This window comes from Ciona intestinalis, chromosome 4 (assembly GCF_000224145.3).
Source record: "Ciona intestinalis chromosome 4, KH, whole genome shotgun sequence".
NCBI lineage: Eukaryota > Metazoa > Chordata > Ascidiacea > Phlebobranchia > Cionidae > Ciona > Ciona intestinalis.
In genome coordinates this window covers 1,121,779-1,143,017 of record NC_020169.2, presented here as the reverse complement: position 1 = coordinate 1,143,017, position 21,239 = coordinate 1,121,779, and the positions used below count along the sequence as shown (strand labels likewise).

Sequence of the window (21,239 nt, the reverse complement as noted above, 5' to 3'; positions counted from 1 at the left end):
AAAGGTTGATGAGAAATCTTAATCCTTAATAGTCCCCTGNTCTGTACGAGTATCATCTTCAATAACTGGAAAATAGCTTTTTTCCATTCAGTCGCTTGATACTCTCCTGGTGTCGTCTTTCTTTTAAACGTTCTTACTATTTTTTATGATCTAAAACTATTGTGAGCAATGAGCATACAACATAATACACCTTACCAACCCGGGCATGTTGTCCGACGTATCCCCAGACACATGGTGACATAAAAAAAGCAAAAACATAGCCGCCTGTTTACCTCCTGCTCAAAATCTACGTTTGCTTATTGAAGTGTTGCTTCTAAACTACGACTTCCACCGCAAAAGAATTAATTTCGGCTATCAGTAACCAAACTATACCCTTACAACCAAAAACTTAAAAAGTAGATATTTCTGTTAAACTAACTTTTTTTATTTTAACTAATCGGTTGAACTGTACATGCCCCCAAACATTATGCTGCTTTGTAATGGAAACAATAAGATTTGTTAATAATGATATCACAATGCTCTATTGTGACGTCATGTACATGGTCCGAAGTATCCCCGCGTCCGAAGTATCCCCGGTCTCCCCTACATGGTAACTCGTAAGCTGGCACGAGGTGATAAACCCATGTGATAACGACTGTCGTTTTCTGGTAACGCGAGGATAAAGTAAGTTACATTCATTCATTTACTCATTCGAATCAATTGTGAAACAAATCTAGAACAGTGCATGTATGTACTACTTGTGGTTGGTCGATAAAATTAAATAAAAAAGTATAAGTTTGTTATGACAACAGTTCTTACCCAAAAACTATTTGTATTGTTCATATACGTTCATCTTATATTACATACTAATAGATGATAAAAGTCACACCATATTGTACTATTTGATACTATAAAACAGTATACTTTTTATTTCTTTTTAATTTTTTTTTTTCTAAAAAAAAAAATTCTTTTTAAGGAGTTTTTTATTACACATTTTGTTTGGGGGAATTATAAGCAAGTTTAAATATAAGATGATTAGTTTTGAAATTTACATCTATACAAGACCAATTTAAAATGAAGTAATACACAACTAGAGGGGTGATGCATCTGGAATACTAAAAAAATGTTTGTACAAAGATCTATTAGAAGTTTTGACTATATCAACTGGCTCCCAGAATTCCTATGTAGTGCAACAATCACACACTTACATACATTTTCAAAGAATGTTATTATGGTAATTGCAACTGTAGTTTTAGCCATATTGACCCATATGCCTCAGAGGTTCATATAGATTTTATGTCTGAAATTTTTTAGCCAATTTTATTGAACTACAATTGTGAATTAAAACTTCTTTGGATTTATTATGATTTTTTACCCATTGAAAGAAGATTGTGTTTGTTTAACAAAAATTTTAATACTAAAGGACAATAATTGCCTTAGGTGCACATTTTGTGTTTTAAATGGGAGGAACAAAAACTTAAAAGATCATTTATGAACTAAGGTGTACACAAATTATCCACCTTGCCCCTTCCTACTATATTTATATTTACTGCTGTAGATTTTTTCCACGATTATTTTACAACACAAATACAGACCACGTAGGTGTTTATTTTAAATAATAACTACAGTATATAGCAAAAGAAGAATCATCTACAAAATCGAAAATTAAAAAATTGAACAAATCAAAAGACAATATGATTAGAAAATGATTGTAACACTCACTAAACAGCTATCAATTGTCATAACACTGGATGGGCAAATATTATACATATTTATAAACAACTGATTGTAAAAAACATTTCTAAATAACATACCTGAGCGACAATACACATTAAAACAACAAGGAATAAAAAATAAACATCAAAACTTATAAACTGTGGCACAATGGTTACTGAGCTTGCTCACCGAAAGTTACAGGTTCAAAATTCAAACCTGTCATCAATCTTGCCTATGTGTCTTTGTTAAAATCACTTAACGGAAAAATTGTTAGCTATACATCAAAAATAAAAATATCCTAAAAAATTGGATCTAAAATTACATAACTACACATTTCAGAAAGGATGTATGAAATATAAGATCAGTGTTTCAAGAATAATTTAATATCTTTCATTCATTTATTCATAAAACTAACTTAAATCAATATATTCTAAGCTTTTCTTATTCTTATCCAAAACTAAATAACTGGTAGATCTAAAAAAAACAGCCACCCACAGTGAGAAACACAATCTTAAAGAAATATATACATTAATATTAAAGAACGGTTGAATAAACAACACAGTTATACTCGAAGTACTGGTTTCACTCTATAACAAACTGTTATCAACCCTTGAAGTTTGAGTAGACATCAAATGTTGCAGCAAATTCTCCCATGCAGTAATACACATATCTGTATAGCAGCTGGAAAAACAAAAGTCTAAAATAGTTATTAGGATACATACACACTTACAAACCGGTTTATTTTTGGCCATTGTAGTATTTAATTTGTTTGAGAAATGTATGACCACTTAAGCAACTGATTTATTTCTTAAACTATAAAATGTACAAACAATTAACGGCACCACGCAAAACACAGAAATGTTATAAATAAAAACCAAGCAATGCCGCAAAGGCAATTACAAACACAGTGTGACTTAACATAAAATTCAAGCGACCACTGGGTTCGTTAGGTCTCTTGCTTAAGCATCGAACCGACATAACCACGGCCTTGCCAAAGTAAAAAAATGGACCAATATTAAATGACAGTTATCAGCTGAAAACAATAGGTAACGATACCTCTGTATTAACCATCCCTTTCCTCATATCTCTCATATCTTTTACTTCTTTTAGAACATCAACCTTTCCCTCCAGCTTTGCCCTTTCTGTCAGATTTAGTAGGCATAAGAATGCTCCTGTGCGCCCAACACCGTCACTATAAAATATTGGAGTCAAAGTATTTGGTGCATGTTTCTGAATACAAAGTTTTTAACCATACTTGCAATATACTAAAATGTTGCCATTTCTTTGTTTTTGTGAATCTTGTGCTTTCTTGATAAGGTGTATTACCTCATTTCCTGAGTCAGGAACTGTATCTGGCATCCAACCACAAAAGTGATAAAATCCAATCTCAAAGCTCTGTAAAACAGCCATGAACTGTATTTTTAAAACTCATAACATGCTAAATATGTATATACCTCGTTTGTGCCATAATGGATTTTCATTGTTTGTTCTTTCAAGTCACAGCTAGGGCCTTTGGATTCAACTAAAGACAATGTGATTTCACCAAACTGAATGCTGGGCTTTTTCACAGTTGGAAAACAAGGGTGTTTCAACTCCTGCATGTTCATGTGAATGTGTATTATACAATACAGTTTGCATACAATGAAAATAAATTGTATAACACTAACCTCATCCATAGACCTCAATGAAACAATAGTATGAACTTTGTTTGATAAAACTGCTCCCCAGAAATTTATGGCTGTTCTGTTTGTTGGTCCTTTGGCAGCAATTAGAATAGAATCCGCACAACCATAGGTCTATATATAAAAATATTTAAGTTTACGCACAACACAATAGTTTAGAAATACAACCTCAACATATGAAGCATTGTAATACATTGCTGAAGGTATTGCTCCTGCGTTTATCTTGGAGTGGTCATCTGCATAATAACATGTGAATGCGTAAAATGTAGAAAAGACAAGAAATATTTAACTTACAAGGTACAACAACATCACGGTCACCACTGTCTATTGCGCATGTACATGGGTGATCTTCAAATTGAAGTGATGCAAGCTTTTTCATTTCAACAGTGAAACCAGACTCTTTCCCACTGTCAACGTAATAAAATTTGCTTTGTCAGTTTATTAGGACAGTTAAAGTAGTCTTAGTGTATTGCATCATTGCCTGGAAATGTTTTTAAATTGTTCTTTCCGAACTATAAAGCAACATTTAATACAATGGTCATTAGTAATGGGAAGCTGATGCTTAATTTTGCAAATACCTTTCCAAATCTCGAATCTTTCTGTCTAAATCCATAAGCGGAGTATCAGTTTGCTTAAGTATATAAACTTCTGCTGCCAGTTTGTGTAACAGCATGTACTGTTTCTGTAACATTCAAAAATTATGTATTGTGTTTTTATTGTTGAGGAAATTATTCTTGAGCAAAATTATGAGAAAATTATTGTTAAGCAAAATTATAAGAGTAGTTTTTAAAGGCTGAAAACTCAAGAAATACGACATATTCCACAAAGTGTTTTACCACATTTTGAACCATATCCATCCTGTGCTTTCTTAAGTTTATTACAGTTTCAAATACATTGATGCAAGTTTTTTCCTGCATCTCCATTGTCAAACTATCAAAAGCGATGAAGGTTCCTGTACGTCCAGCTCCATCACTATTAACACGAACTCATTTAAGTTGGCAGATTACAAATTAAAAAAATTGCTGTCACCTGCAATGTACAACAATTGGCTTGTTCTGTTTGGTTACTTGCTGCTGTTCCAAAACAGCCTTCTTGAATCTATGCAATCCTGAAGTGGTAAGAGGCACACTGTGATCGGGCCAAGTGGTGTAGTGGAATTGCGTAATATTTCGTGTATTCTAATAAGAATAATGAAACTAACTTGTTTAGTCTACCACAGCAGAGAAACAATGATAGAATTACAGCAAACTAAACTTACATTGTTATAAGCTATTATTAAACTTCTTCTGGTGTAGCAACCCAGTACTTCCTCATGTACACAGGTTATGTTAAAAGATTGATATTTTTTCTGCTGGTTATAATCAGGCCAATACTTTTGGCATTTTTTCTAAAAGAAAATGCAAATGTAGTGAAAAAGCAAAATATTGAAGATAATTCTATAAAAGTCAAACCTTTCCTTTTTCAAATGGGTTGGTTAACATCACAATAACTTGTGATTCTGTTTCCCAAATCATTCGCCAAAAATCCTTCTCTGTCTTAGGCAGAGGTCCTTGTGTAGCAATGTATTTCCCAGGTACATTAAAACACTAACAAAATATATCATTACATGGAATTCCAGGCTGAAGTAAATGCACTTACATCAATATAATTAGCATTAATATAATCACCGCCATCTTCATCTTTAGTAAGCACAACTCTGGTATGTTCATCTGAAACGTTTAAATACCTTAATTGTGATGTAATGTATGAAGAAAATTTTACTCACAAGGAAGTATGTTCTTAAAACGATTTTTGGTTTCATTTTCCGGCATTGATGCAGTTGTTGTTTTGAGTCCTTGTAGACGTGTGTAACTCTCTAAAAGCTGTATGCAGGGTATAGTTTTTAGGTAATGGTTTGGCTTATTTGTAAATAATTTTACTTTTTGAAATTGTTCTTTCAGGGACATAACACTGTTGTCATCAAACAAATCCTTTAGCATTGAGGGCAATTTTTCCAAAATAATTGAACCATTATTGGAAGGGTGATCAGAAACTGTCTCATATAATGCATCATTGTTTTCATATATTGCTGTGAAATAAATACAATAATACATGGGTCTTGTCCTTATAAATGAGTAGTACCTTGGGGTGGTTGGTTATTTTGTGGTTCCGCCACATATTTAACTGTAGCTTGTGTTCGAACTTTGCCTGATCTACAGTAAACAATATAAGAATACTGTACCTGTTTTTTACTTTTAAACTTACCTTCGTTTTATGAAAACTCCAGTAGCAACAACGAGAAGAATGGCAACGACTATGACTGGTATGATGTAAGTAAGAGGATTTAATCCTATATGTCAGTAAAATGCAAGATTATGATTTAGTAAGCACAAGCACTGGTAAATAATATTCAACACCAAAAGGCAATAAATATGTAATCACCTGTTGAATTACTTATTACACAAAGTGAACCACTATGTCCAGATGGACAAGTGCAATGGAAATGGCAGCCACTTTCAAAACACAATCCACCATTTTTACACTTAGATGATGTGCATAAACCTACTCCATCACCTGAAGAAGTGGTGATATTAAAAACAACATAAGTGTTTAAAAGTTTAAAATAACTTAACAAATTTGACAAGAAGGCACAGGCGTAGGTCTTGCAAATACAACATAAATGCTTAAGTTAGGAAAATTACTTTTATATCTACACTCTTACCACGTTTTTCACACGCAAAGCCAAGTTGTTTGGTGCAGTTCTCAGAAAACCAACTTCTATTTATATTTGTTGATAAACAAACACCATTCATTGCTGAGGTATTATAACCTGCTATTTGACTTCCATCTGCCCAGTTCCAAGAAGCGTTTGTGAGTTTCCCTCCCAACCAAATAGATGTAGAATTTGTCCAAAATTGTTGATAATGTTTTGTAATAGGAAGCGATTCATTTACTTTAAGAATGGCCAACTCCGCTTTTAGCGATTTGCATTTTATACTGGCTTCTTCATATGATTTCACTTGTGATGGAAGAATATTAATATGTATTGAACATCCATTGCCACCATCATAAAAACTCTCTAATAAATGAAACAATTTTTTACAAAATATAAAAAAACTATGGTTACTTTTGTCAAATATAAATTACAAATTTTATTTTAAATTTTTATAAAGTCTTATTACCTGTTGTACAGTTTCGTCCATTAAATCCAGGCAAGCATGAGCACGAATAATTCCGTGGTTCTCTGTTGCAAGTCCCTTTATTTTGACAAGGTTGTGGGATGCACAAATCTTAGTTACAATATTATGTTGATCAAATCAGAAATATTAAACCACAGTTTCAAAAATTGGATAAAAATAAACAATTTATTATCATACCTGTTTCACAGTTTCTTCCACTAAATCCAGGCATACATGAGCAAGTGTAACTATTTGTAATTCTGTTGCATGTTCCACCATTTTGACAAGGTGATGGGATGCACAAATCTTAATAAAATATCTTACATTATAGTAACTGTGAAACTATATAGTATATACACTGTAACAATTATCATTTAACAAAAAAAACTTTTACAGAAACCAAAAATATTACCAATCTGACAGTTTGTGCCACTGTATCCAGGCATACATGAGCAAGTGAAATTCTTTGGTATTCTGTTGCATGTTCCCCCATTTTGACAAGTTCCAGCAACACATAAATCTAAATGGAATTCTTATTTTACATAAAGAAACCACAATAGTGATAATACTATGTGTTAAAAGCACTTATATTTTAAATGTAAACAAATTAGTAATTATTTATTGGAGTCTAGCATTTAGTCGTAAACATATATGTTGTTACAATTAATTACTTTATTATTCCAAGGTCAAATCAGAGAAATAACCCTAGTTTGATTTTTATCTTCTTAGTCCATAATTGTGATAAAACATTTGTTTAAGCAAACTTACAAATCATTGGTTCATGTTTAAATAAAGCTTTAGTAACTTTACCTTGAAGACATCTTCTTCCAATGTAACCTGGTTGACAATGACATTTATATCCACCCACAATTCGACTACAATTCCCATTGTTAGCACATGGATCAGTTGAGCATATATCTGTAATTAATACCAATAAGTTAATTTATATCATGTCATAAAGAGCTTTATTTCCAGATCCCATTACATGTCTCGTTGTATATTCCCACCCACATACAGTAGACACAAAGCAATAACAGAATCTATCTGATCTTACCAATCTGACAGTTTCTTCCACTGTATCCAGGCATACATGAGCAAGAAAAGTCGTTTGCTAATCTGTTGCATGTTCCACCATTTTGACAAGTTCCAGTAGCACATAAATCTACATAAAAAATCTAATATTACACCTATCGTTACTATTTTTTTAATAACTATTTTCCAAATTATTTTGGAATAAATTGACTTGAACTTGCTCATCTATCTACATAAAATATCCTTCCTAACAACAGTTGTGAAAGTGTATTACAAGCATACATTGTGACATTTATCACTATTTGTTGAGCAGCTATCTACAACTGATAACATTAAACCAAGTAAAACAATTGTCAAAATTGGCTTTAATTCCAGGTACCCTGACATATGTTTCGTTGTAGAATCTCACCCACATACAGTAGACACAAAACAATAACAGAAACTATCTTATCTTACCAATCTGACAGTTTCTTCCACTAAATCCAGGCATACATGTGCAAGTGTAACTATTTGTAATTCTGTTGCATATTCCACCATTTTGACAAGGTGATGGGATGCACCAATCTAAATAAACCATCATATGTTAAAACAACCGTGAAACTAACTTACTATGTTACAAATATGCTACATATTTTAATTTGCTAAAAAGTATTAAAAAAGTCTTACCAATCTGACAGTTTGTTCCACTGTATCCAGGCATACATGAGCAAGAAAAGTCGTTTGCTAATCTGTTGCATGTTCCACCATTTTGACAAGTTCCAGCAGCACATAAATCTACATAAAAATCTAATATTACACCTATCGTTACTATTTTTTTAATAACTATTTTCCAAATTATTTTGGATTAAATTAACTTGAAATTGCCCTTTTATAACAAAAGAGCACAATAAACCAAAAACAGCTACAAAAAGCAGGTTAATATAAACCGCAACCAACTTCAACATTACAAATCATATTAAAATTGAACAATGAATCCTTAAACTGCCCAAACTGTTCAATTTTGTTGCTAAACTTGTCTTCACGTTTTTTTTTAATTTTGTTAAAACTACACAATATAAATTTGAGGAAGATCAGAAAGAAATAAACTTGTAACTCGTAAGATGTTATTAACAAAAAGCGGCCATGAGGTATATGAAACAGACACCTCTATTAAAATGACTACTCTCATATTGCCCTGGCATGTGAAGATTAATAAGTTCAGTTTATTCATTCAATAACAATTTTACGAATATTAAATACTCAAATGCCATTTTCCCTTAAAAATCAGGTTAAAAAAAACTAAAATACTTATAAAAAGAACTGATGATTACCTGTCACACAGTTTGTTCCACTGTATCCAGACGCACATGAACAAGAATATGTTGTTGTTCCTCTGCTGCATGTTCCACCATTTTGACAGGGTGATGGAGAACAAAAATCTAAGTTTAAATAATATGTGTATAAAAAATAAGCTTTATGAATATATTGAAAATTAAACAACCCTACTTTTTACCAAATCCGTTTTTGAGTTGATCAGAGACACTGTGGTCCTTAGTTTATTATTGTAAACAATTGTTGTGTTAATTATTTTATATAAAAGCTGTTTTTTTAATTAATATCCTCGTACTAGAGGGGGTAATATAAAACTGGTACTTCCCCTATTACAAAACCTTTTTCTGGTCGTTAAAAACAACTCAGGGCATTATTTTATATTTCTGTGGTTACTTAAGAGATGGTACACAACCAGTAACAACAGTCATTATAAAATGGGGTTATTGTTTTAGACACTCGGTTTTTAACGAATATAACACTGTTCTAAATTTAAAAAAAGCACATTACCTAGATGCCCAGTTTGACCGATCAATAAGTTATATATAGTAGGTTGGGGGAAGATGGGACACCTTTTCATTTTATTTTCTCGCCCAATTTGGTAGTAAACAAAGAAAATGCAAAGAATTATAAAAGCGTATCCTCACGACTCCCCTAGATCGTTGTTAATTGTTTAAAAGACGATCAGGATATTTGGATATTATGTGCTAAAGGTGTTCCATTTTTCCCCACCCCACTGTAGTAAGGTGGCAGAAGATGGGACACCTTTTTTCTTCTATTTTTTGGTCCCATTTGGTAGTAAACAAAGAACATTCAAAGAATTATAAAACTGTATCTTTACGACTCCCATAGACCGTTGATAATTGTTTAAAACACGATCAGGATATTTGGATATTTTCTGCTAAAGGTGTCCCGTCTCTAATGGGTTGGCAAAATGTTAAGCCACGCTTAAAAAATCAAAAAAATCACAACAACCAAACATAATTACCCACAAAGTAACAAACATGGTAACTCTTAAGCTGACCCGAGGTGTATGTATGAACACCCGTGTTATAACGACTGTCGTTTTCCGGCCACGCGAAGATCATTCATTCATTTACTCATTTAATCATTTATTTGTTAGTCTAAATAGACTGATATATTTCGCAGAGTTTGATTTTGTCTTACCTTACCTCACTTTTTAGTTTTGTAGATTTTATTGCCAAACCGTAAAAGATTTGCTTTTAATTCAATAATTTATATACCTCAGGGTTAATTCTAATATGATGTACTAGTATAATAACAAGATACAATCTGTTTTAGAATCGCTAAAATTGCACCTGTTGTCGAATCGTTAAATAACTTCTCTTGTGTTTTAATATATATATCCTTGAGTCCGGAATTAATAAAGGTATATATAGTACTAATTCGTGGTACAGCCCAAAACCTCCATGTACATCATAGATGAAGTTACACATACCTGATCTCTGACACACATAGTACTTCGTATTTGTACAAACGTCATCCACCCAACCTCCTTTAGTATTTCCGTAACCACCCGTATTAGTGTAAGGTGTCATTGCTACACATGCATGTTCGCTCGCACGTACATTAGGTTCAACACCAAACCAGTTTTTGTATAAACCACTAGTAGAGCTGGGTAACGGTAATGTGCTTCCGTTCAACCACTTCCAAACACTTTCTCCTGTTTATGTATATTTATTAAATGCAGATTTTCAGATACTCTGCGACGATCCCTATCAATGTTACACAGTGTTACTTTAAGTTTATATGACAAAATCAAAATTGCGCAACAATGTTAAAAAAATACGTGGCGAGATTAAAAACAGGCGGAAACAAACATAGTTATTTTGGATGATTCAGACAGCGTTTAAAAGTTGATATAAAGTTAAACAAAGCATCACTGTTATTGTTCGTTCTTTTGGAACGAACAACCCACATGTTTATACATAGTTTCCTATATAAACACAGGCAAATTTATCTAATCAATTTATTTATCTCTGTGAATAGAATAACGAAGACTATAGTTATAGTTAATTAAACCAAATTATTATGTGGGAATGAATGAATTTCATTTGTTATATCCTCGCATGGCAAGTCAGAAGTTATAACATTTGTGTTTTTTTATTTCCCCGTGCCAGCTTACGAGCTGTAACGCAAATAAGTTGTCCGGTTCTGCGTGGCACAATGGTTTGCCCACCGGTCTGTAACACAGAGCTATGGGCATTAGGCTCAATGACACACGCCCTTACTGACGGCATCATCAAGCCTCGGGACTGGATGTCACATTTTTGTGCATATAGGCAAGCGCGCTAACCACTGCGCCAGGACGCTGTATATTATAAGAACAAAGGTGGACAAAACGCTTTGAAAAGTTGTCGCTTACTTGATAGACGTTGACCACCCATCCAGTAACCAACGTACCATTCACTTCCTCCCCAAACAGGAATGCTTGAATCCAATAAAGGTGCGATGAATGCTTGGGTTTGGGCATCTCCAATAATTACCAAGTCGCCATTTCTTCTCTGGCAGTCTGTCCGAGCATCAGCGAAAGTTTTCCTCGTTGCAAAAAGGGTTATTTCATATCTGTTATAAATGTTTGCTTGCGCTGTAAGAAATAACGTCATATTAAAATAAACAAGTATGGTTCTGTGGGGTAAGATGGGACACATTTAGCACATTATATCCACATATCCTAATCGTATTACAATTAACAATGGTCTATGGCAGTCGTGAGGATACGGCTTTATAAATCTTTGAATGTTTTTGTTTACTACCCGCAAATGGGACGAAAAATAGAATGAAAGGGTGTCCCATCTTCTCCCGCCCTACTATATATTAAAATTATTTCCTTTCTTACCTTGAATTAGGTCCAGTTGATTTAAAAGACTAAAAATTAAAGCAAAACCTCTAATAAGACGTCGATAGTCCATTTCTAGTATAATGAATTATCGAATGAGTAATACCACGATGTTATTTATTGTCGGACCGTTTCGCTTTTGGGTATAAATAAAATTAATGATACTGTGTCCCTTCTTCCCCCTACCCTTGTCTTTATACTCTTACCCAGAATCTTATCTTATATGCCTGCGCTAACCAAGTACTTCTCCTTCTTGCAAGAACAATACATAATGTTGCGGAAATACCACTAGCAGAATGATAACACCAACAAGGAAGAAGATTACCATTTACGTGAAAGAAACTTTGTGTACAGGCATTTACATGGTAAAGTGTAGGCGGACATTATTTTGCAAGTAGATCTTCGCGAATATAAAGTATTGCTCACTAAAAAAATACACCTCTCACAAAAAAACCTCTCACAATAAAAACCTCCCACAAAATTACAACGTATATGACTATATCTAATAAATTACATATAGTAGGGTGGGGGAAGATGGGACACCTTTAGCGCATGATATCCAAATATCCTGATCTTGTTTTAAACAATTAACAACGGTCTATGTTAGTCATTAAAATACGCTTTTAGAATTCTGTGTATGTTCTTCGTTTACTATTAAATATGACGAGAAAATAGAATGATAAGGTGTCCCATCTCCCCCCGACCTACTATATAGCGAAAAAAAGATTGGTTAGTTGGAACCTTATTGATTAGGAACACATTACCAAAAAATATTAAAAGAACACCATAATGTTACTAATTAAAAGTGGACGAAAACGCGAACCGTGTTGTTGGTAAGCGCAACGCATCTATATATAGACTCGTAGATTCTAAATATCTTCTGTACACAGATTCGTGTTACGCTATTGCAAGAAAGCACATACCTCTACCTACTATACAATTGAGGTACACTATCTGGTAACAGAATTAAACAAAAAAAAACATATTACGAACACTGGTGATATATATACAAAATAAAACTTGTACTTATTAATAAATTTTACAAACTATATCTGTTAGAAGGATTTGTCACTCATGTTCCTTCAGTTACGATAGCAGTGTCAATAGTAGTGTCCCCTTGCTCCTTTGACATTTTCCGATGTCGGGCAACGTGGCCAAGAGTATTTGATCCGACCGTTGAATTTGTACCGGGCCCTTTTGCGCATGCGTCGTAACGCTACTGCGCATGTGCAATAGGTTGAAACAAATCCAGTAGGGCGGAAGAAGATGGGATACTTTGTCAAACGAGACTTTTTAATTTTCTTTTTTACGGACCCCATTAAAGCTAAGGACGCAATAAAAGCACACCTCTGCCGTGGCGTAGTGGTTAGCGGGCCTGCCTGTAGCGCAGAGTTAATGAGTTCAAGGCTCGTCGCTGCTACCATTTTGGGCGTATGTGTCCTTGGGCAAGACACTTAACGGTAATTGCTCCAACCCAGTGGCCACTAATGGTTTGTCCAAATTAACAGCAATATATAAAAAAATAAAAAATAAATTCCAAAAAAATAATTACCCACAAAGTAACATACATGGTAGCTCGTAAGCTGGCACGATAAAGTAAGTTACATTCATTTATTCATTCACTTTATCCAAAACAGTTTTTCAATATTGTAACATCGATGAATGGGTACCGGAAAAAGAAGATTTTTAAGAGGCACGTCTTACGCCGAGTCTTCTCCCACCATGCTATAAAAAAATGGGAATTCCAGGCATACTAAAACATTCGCTCTTACAACTGTGCGACTTTGTACTTTGACCGTTTGTATAGTTTTCAAACTATAAAAGAAAATTTAATTGTTTCGGATTTGTTACAATGAATGCTTTTTCTTTGTGAATTTAAATAAAATAGATATAGACTTCTTATGATTTAATTTTCCTTAACCAATCGAATAAAGCGCGACCACTGTACAACAGGTAAAAATGGCTTATCGTCTTGGCTTTACTCAAATAAAACAATGGCATATATGTTGTGAGTCCCGCGTATGTTGTACGCTCTATAATTACCATCAACTCAGCTTTCAAACCGGCGCCATGATAAAGAAATGAAAAAATTACCCACAGAGTTACAAGTTAAATGAATAAATGAAAAGTTAAACAGGCACGAGGTGTATAGTATAGGATGGGAGAAGATGGGACATCTTTAGTACATAGTATAAAAATATCCTAATCGTGTTCAAACAATTAACAACGCTACATGAGAGCCGTTAGGATACGGTGTTAAAAATTTCTTTTTTTACTATGGGAGTCGTGGAGATACGGTTTTAAAAAGTTCTTTACCCTCCACAAAATGGGACGAGATAATAGAATGTAAAGGTGTTCCATCTTTCCCCACCCTACTATATAAAACAGAACACGTGTTTTAACAACCGCTGCCGTTTTTCAGACACACCGTGGTAAATAAGTTGCTTTATTAGTAATGGTGCTGAACTATTTACGGCAAGGCAACACATTTTGCTGTGTACGATTATGTGACGAAACGAATATGTGCATACTAATGCAATGCAATGTTTTAAATTTTACATAAGTGCACCTTTTAAACAGTTTTTTTGTAAACTTGGGTAGGATTTTTTTAACATGCTTTAATCTTTGGATCAATCTACTTTAAGGCTGACTTCCTTATTGTAGGGTTGTGTCTTTACGCCAGTTTTCTTCTGTTTAGAATTTTAATGTAGTTTAATTGAAATGATTTTACCATTGTTAATATTTTGTTTTACCTTCTATTGGTTGCACCCGATTTGTCCAAAACGATTATTTCTTTTTCGCCAATCGTGCACTATAGTATTCTTTGCAGATAATCATTTGCTCTCTTTTTCTAAAAACATATTTGCATTTTTTATCCGTAAGGGTGCACCAAAGAGTAGAATCGTTTTGTAAACAGAAGGCGAGAACAAGGCAAGTCAAATGTTGTGCAAATACGCTCACAGTAAGTCTGTTTACTTATTTTACTTCAGGTATTGAGGTATTGAGGTTCAGAAGCCCGTCTGAAAGCTGTAGTTGTATATTTTATTTAACTGCCTCAGTTTAACATAATTCTTTTGTTTTTTATCCCCTGCCTGCGTTTAATTGAAGCTTACATATTATTTTACAATATGTTTTACCATAAAGGATAGATAATGTTGTAAATAAACATGGCTGGAGCTGAATCTGCTGTACACAGAGTTATTGTCGAAAAGCCAAGTATTCCAGAAAGATTAATCAATGGAAGCAAATTTATTAAATGGCCCAAGTCAGACAATGATGTAAGTTTACCAACTGCAGTATTTTGTGTTTTTGTATCAGTATTATTAAACTTGCATTTGGTATTTTAAGCCATTTATCCCATGTGCAACTTTAAGTTTTCTGCAAAAAGTTGCACAATTTTGCAAATTTGTAGAAACATTTTTTTGGTCATTAACTTGACCACCTTAAGAAATATATATATATAGGCTATTCTAACTTATATTTATTATTTACTTTTCTTACTGTTGCCTCAATAGTGAAATCTATTCTGTTGCAGGATTCCATCATTGCTGTGCAGGTTACGTTAAAAATTGATCCGAAAGGTCACATCATATACTGGCAAGAACCTGGAAGGGTAAGTCTTTTTGCCCACTTTTAATTTTACACACCAAAAATAAAAAAATTAAGAAAATCACTGAATTTATAGTATTTTATATACTAAATATGGTTATAGGTGTATTACGTTAAAGTGTGCCTGAGTGCTATTCATTTGTTGCAGTAAGCTCATTTACTTTACACCAGATCGTATAATTTAGTTTTTGCACACAGCATTTTTGATCATATTTTTGGTTAAAACTTTTGTTTTGTCTTAAAATTTTCACACATTGTTTAGTAAAAATAAAGTTGAAATAGCTTTTGGATTGTCGTTGCATTTAAAATGCATGTGGTAAATCAAGTATATACCTATCCTATGTCTTATAATATAGCTAATTTTTTATAATCTTATATTTAATTTTTTTATAAACAAACTTGGTTTATTTCAGGATACCGAATGTTTAGAAATTTCAAGCATAAGGGATACTAGGGTTGGGAAGTATGCAAAGGAACCAAAGGTGAATTTAAATTTCTACTTTGTATTTTTATAGTGCAGCAAATGTGTACAAAAATCATAAGCTTTTTATTCTCCATGCACGATTCGATATTTTGACAGTAAAATGTGGAACATAAGAGATATTAAAATAACCCTGAGAATATAATGTTCTTGGCATTTTAACATGGTAATATTTAAAATTATAGGCATATAATGCAAGATAATGAGCCCCATTAACAATCAGTCTAAGTTAATACTGTGTGACTCATAATATAGCTAAGTAGACATCAGGAACTGACGATGCTTTTACATAGAACTCTTCCTTTGTTTTTGCTCAGAAAACCAGCAGCATAAAGTACACCAATTTACCTCGTATGTATATTAATAGATTTATGCAATATCACAGTGTGTTACGGACTACTGTTGTCAGGTTCTTCATATAATATAAATAATATGCAAAAGTTTTTTCAAAACTTTTATCTCCAATTTATGTTTAAGCTTCCACAGACAGGCTTATATAACAAACTTGTGTTTGAATCAAATTATATGCTTGGTTTAGCATGACTTTTAATGAAGATGAAAATAATTAACAGTGATCAGTGATCCGTGAATGTTACAGCATTTTGTTTTAGTCTAATCTAAACAATTTTTTGTTTCTGTCAATAATCAAACAGTTGAAAAATACTTTTATATATTTGATTTCTGTTAGTTGTGTAATTTATGTATATGTATAGACTACTTGTTATGTTATATAATATTATATTATATGTTTTTAATTACTATTTTAATAATCAAAATGACAATTATAAATTGATTGGGTTTTTCCACAATGAATCATAACATTTGTAAACACATGCAAGATGCAGCGTGTTGAAAATATTAGATCTATAATATATATAACAACACTCCTTGATCCAAATAATTTGTTTTGATGCAACCTGTACCACAATTAGTGTGGTTGGTTTTAAATTCTATTTATTTTCAATTTTCTAAACTCCAGCAAGAAAAGCTTGAAAGATCGGCTCAAAATAGTGGGGTGAGAAATTGTGATTGTGTTGTGCTCATACATCATTGCTGCTATGTTTATGGAGCATTCAATGATTTACATTGCTTTGTGATGATTGGCATCTTTTATTTTTGCATGACTAATAATATTATTGTGCGCACATGGCCACGATGATGTTCATTTATTTATGTATCTTATACCTTGTTAAATGCGGTGCTTTATGTGTTAACATGTTTAACAATGCTTTACAATGTTTTATCAATCTGTTGTGCGATTGAAAGCATAACTAATCACTTTTATTTTTACTAGATACTGATAAATACTGGTAGGCTGTAATTAGAGTTTAAATATTGAATTTTAGATATTATTTTCCATCTGTAGTCATATCTTTAGCATATGTTTTGTCTTTTTAAATTTAAATCACACATTTTTTACTAAAACGTATTGTATAGTAGTAGGCTAAGGTAGGCCAAAATAAAAAGGACTTTGTGACACATATTTACCACTTAAACTCCTAGTCCTATGCAAATGTTTAGTTTTTAAAATATGTGAAACATTACCACCGAAAAATGTTTTACTTAGTTTGTGTTTGATTATCATGAAGCTTATGATATAGTCCATGTATTTTGGTTTGCAGAAGCCAATGCTTATTCTTATGCAATAATCCTACAATGTCTTTGTAAATGACTAATCCTCTAAAATTCATAAGCCCGTATCACCTGAAACGCAGATGTGTTTGGCAGAAATACATTAATTATTGAAAATATGATAAGTCATAGTCATATGCATTGTTGGCCAAGCATAGGAGTTTATAATTAAACATGGATGACGAAGCACCTGAAGAAATTCGCTTTATTTGCAGTAAATAATAAAATATTCTCAGAACTATACTTTAGTTCCAATATTTGCATTTTTTATGTACGTAAAATTTATAAGAGGTGTTTACTGTTACTGCTCACACTTTTTTTGTAGTTGCGTTTACGTTTGCAAATTCGGTGACCACTTTTATCAAACCGCTGGGATATCTTTTGCCCAAAAACTTTAGATGGTTTGTTTTTATCATACATGCATGGGTGATAGGGTGGCTGTGGGTATGCATTCATATACATATCATGCTACACATTATCCTGGTTGTTGTTTTGCACCATTAAACTGCTTCATTACATTATTTGTAAATAAAACTTAGGCTTTATAATTTAAAAAGCATTTTATGATTGAGGGTTGCAACTTGCAATAGTACCGAAAACATTTTGAATTTTTTATTTTTCACAATAGACTGAATTTTTCAAATGCATTATTTTGTATAAAGTAAAGCGTTATAGTGTATAAGATTAACGGTTAAATCTTTAAATTACTACCGGCCAACATTATTTAATTTGAAAGCACCTGCAACAATAAATATATAAATAGTGGGCCTAAATATATTTCATAAAATTAAAAGTGAATATTCTTACAGAGAAGCAATTATAAACAGTTTTTTTTCATTTTTTTTGTATTTACAGCTAGCCAAATATTATTTTTTTTTGTTAGAAATTATTTATCGAGTTTTATAACAATCTAGTTTAACCCTTGATCATGAAAAAGCTTAAATTATATGGTAGTATGGGCCTATGGGGTAAGATGGATACCTTTAGTTTAGCACATAATATCTCATATTACTTAATTCTACAACTAATAATTAACAATGCTCTTCTTAGAGTCCCAAAGGTGTATAATAGAATGAAAACATCTAAACATGTACCATCCTACCCCAGCCTATTACGCATGATATTTATTTTCATTAACACATGTTGGTATATTTCCTTTTCACCTTAGGATCCACAACTCATTAAGATGGTATGCAACTCATCAGTTCCGGTGGTTGAGAAATGTCTCACGATCGTGTACGGTGTCAAGCTGGTTGAGCTTTCCTTTCTAAACTTCATCTGTGTTGAACTAGATCCCCAACAATGTGTCAAGGTTCGTAATATCACCTGTTTTCCTATTTATGTATACATTGGTGGCGTGTTTGCAGTGGTGTTTAGATACCTAAATAGGCTTGTGTATCTCCTGGCTTGACTGTTTCATATATTATCATGTTCAGTGGATCTAAATACATCTGTAATGTTTAAATTAATACATAATTGAAATTTGAAGCAATCTCTTAAATCTGTTGACTTGTAATTCAATATCAGTAAATCAATATTTTTTAAATTAATTTATGGTTAAAAAACTTTTTTAATTATTTTATGGTTAAAAGTCGTAAAACATTTACAAGTAAGCAAACATACATTCTTTACAAGTAAGCAAACATACAGTTTTGACAGAAGATTAATAGTAGTTTGTATGTCATTACCGCCATACATAATTTGGCATGTAATAAGTCTTGGCAATGAAATCCATAATAACTCATAACCCTGTCATGCAAATCTCATGGTTTCTGTCAGGTTGCTATTTGTAATGTTTATTAAAATATAGTTGTTTGCACAGTGTTTTTTTGTGTATTGTTAATACTCAAGTTAACTCAATTTTTGTCATGTTTTACCTATGTTGTGTTTCTTAGATGTGAAAGCAATTGATATAATTTTCATACTAAAGTATATTGTTCAATGTTCACGTATGAAGCATTGCTTATCTAAAAATAGCGGTTACCATTCCTACTCTGAACAGCTTGTGGTAGGAAATACATGTCCAATTTTTCAATTGATCTATTATGCAATCCACAATGCCTAACTGAGGCTGTGGTTGAACACACAATTATTATATTATGTTTTCAAACACTGTTATTGCTTGAGACTCAAAGTGGGGTGTATGCATATAATATTTCAATAATATGGTTACATTCAGTTTGTCCCTTCTGTTCTTTACATTTCCATTGTTTACTAATCAAGTGAGAAGCATTGTGTATTCTTTACATTTAAAAGATTGTTTTTGATTTAATAAATGATGTCAAAGTAATATGGTTGTTCAGCCCCCCTTCGTCCGTATGCAGTGAGTCACCTGGTGCAGCCAAAATCTAACCACCCACCTAACCTACATTAGATTACAGTATTGCTAGTTTTGAGATATTTCTGAAATAAATAATGCAAGCTGTTAGTGGGTCTTTAAATGTGATGGCCTACAAAAAAATGTATTTTACTGCGATGTCCTATTGAATATTTTCAATGAAAACAAGATTTATTTTTGTCGTTTTAGGAATGGGCCGATTTTCTTTTGGAGCTTGCTTATCATCCATGTACACGACATATATCAGTGCAAACATCTATAGAGAAAGCGTAAGTAACACCACTAATATTAACTACACATGTAGTGTAAGGTTTCTTATCTTTTCATACTTGTATTTAAACTAAGCATTCAGGCAATAATTAACTACTTATTATCTTTAACCCCCTTAATGTGTTTAATAAATGTGCATTTAAAAGCTTTCAAAGTGCTGTCACTGTATTACGTTTTTTCATTAAGCAATCATTGTACTTGTACAAAACCAATTAAAATCGACTATCTGTAATCACCTCTTGGGATACTAGCTTTAAAGTGTATATTGAGTTACATACAAACCTTAATGTAACCAAAGGTGTAAAAAATATATATTTATATTAAAAAAACAAATGTTAAAATGAAGTATTTAGTTGACTGTCCTACTATTATTGGTTTGTGTGAATTGTTTGAAATGTAAATCTTTCTTTCTTACTTGTTGATCGTTGTGAGCAGTTGCTATTCACAATGAACGAGCGTCTGCTTTTGTTTACATTGGCCTGTTTTAGAGGTGTATGAATCATTGCTGCTGGTAGTTATTGAATATTGCTATTCTTAGAATTCTCTAACATTAGCACATTGCATATACAAACATGATCAAAATGCTTTTCGCTGATTGAATTTTCATGTTTCCACCTCTATTACTGTGGTTTCCGAAACACAAGCATTGTTTGAATCGTATAACAGACAATACTGGCACATAAAGCATTTTCTTTTAAAACGGCAAAATAATTACATTCCTTATTTGCATTAAACTTTTCATTTTTTGACACACAATTATTTATATTAATTACTCTCTTTGCGTAAACTAGACAAAACAAACCAGGGGTTTGACATTTAATGAATTATTAAATACTTCTATATTGCAAACTATAAGTTGATTGGTTGACAGGACAGGTAAGGTGTAAAGTTTCTATATATATGTAATATATATACCATATATGCATACCATATGCTTAAAAGTGCAGAAGATGTTTTCCTGGGTTAGATAAGTTCAGACAGAATAACACGTAGCCACGTTGGTTTGCACAAATTTTGCATCGTCATGTTTCACTAAATTTTTACGTTTAATTTAAAACCTGCTCATTTACTATTAACCAGAATAATATTAACCATACAATAACGGTAACGTACCCATGTATTCTTTAAACACAAATGGTAGCTGTAAATTGGTACGAAGATGTGTGACCCCATG

At 32.5% G+C, this 21,239-nt stretch overlaps 2 protein-coding genes across 5 annotated transcripts in view; one reads left to right on the top strand and one right to left on the bottom strand.

The window, feature by feature from the left end:
- Nucleotides 1–1,569: 1,569 nt before the first annotated feature.
- LOC100176631 (receptor-type tyrosine-protein phosphatase epsilon-like) lies at nt 1,570–11,931 on the bottom strand. Of its 4 annotated transcripts, XM_026834175.1 has the most exons (30): nt 11,736–11,931; nt 11,262–11,483; nt 10,335–10,559; nt 8,878–8,985; nt 8,234–8,341; nt 8,024–8,131; nt 7,590–7,697; nt 7,346–7,453; nt 6,948–7,055; nt 6,734–6,841; nt 6,539–6,646; nt 6,079–6,435; nt 5,799–5,930; nt 5,622–5,706; nt 5,499–5,569; nt 5,297–5,445; nt 5,143–5,239; nt 5,016–5,086; nt 4,829–4,963; nt 4,636–4,764; nt 4,407–4,555; nt 4,214–4,349; nt 3,956–4,059; nt 3,672–3,784; nt 3,546–3,613; nt 3,363–3,491; nt 3,150–3,290; nt 2,951–3,090; nt 2,752–2,887; nt 1,570–2,376 (listed from the first exon to the last, which is right to left on the bottom strand). In XM_026834175.1, the coding sequence occupies exons 1-30, from the start codon at nt 11,806–11,808 to the stop codon at nt 2,299–2,301; spliced, it is 3,804 nt and encodes a 1,267-aa protein (XP_026689976.1). In that variant the 5' UTR covers nt 11,809–11,931; the 3' UTR covers nt 1,570–2,298. The 4 variants fall into 4 exon arrangements, with proteins under 4 accessions (XP_026689976.1, XP_026689977.1, XP_026689979.1 ...); XM_026834176.1 differs by lacking the exon at nt 5,799–5,930 and having other exon boundaries at nt 11,736–11,930; XM_026834178.1 differs by lacking the exons at nt 7,590–7,697; nt 8,024–8,131 and having other exon boundaries at nt 11,736–11,929.
- A 2,922-nt stretch (nt 11,932–14,853) lies between these two features.
- Nucleotides 14,854–21,239, top strand: part of LOC100182086 (1-phosphatidylinositol 4,5-bisphosphate phosphodiesterase beta-1) — a gene marked incomplete in the record, with an annotated part of 27,043 nt that continues 20,657 nt past the window's right edge. The window contains 6 exon segments of the mRNA XM_026834174.1: nt 14,854–15,013; nt 15,271–15,348; nt 15,758–15,826; nt 16,805–16,840; nt 18,626–18,769; nt 19,985–20,064. Of these exon segments, the coding sequence (XP_026689975.1) occupies nt 14,903–15,013; nt 15,271–15,348; nt 15,758–15,826; nt 16,805–16,840; nt 18,626–18,769; nt 19,985–20,064 (518 nt within the window).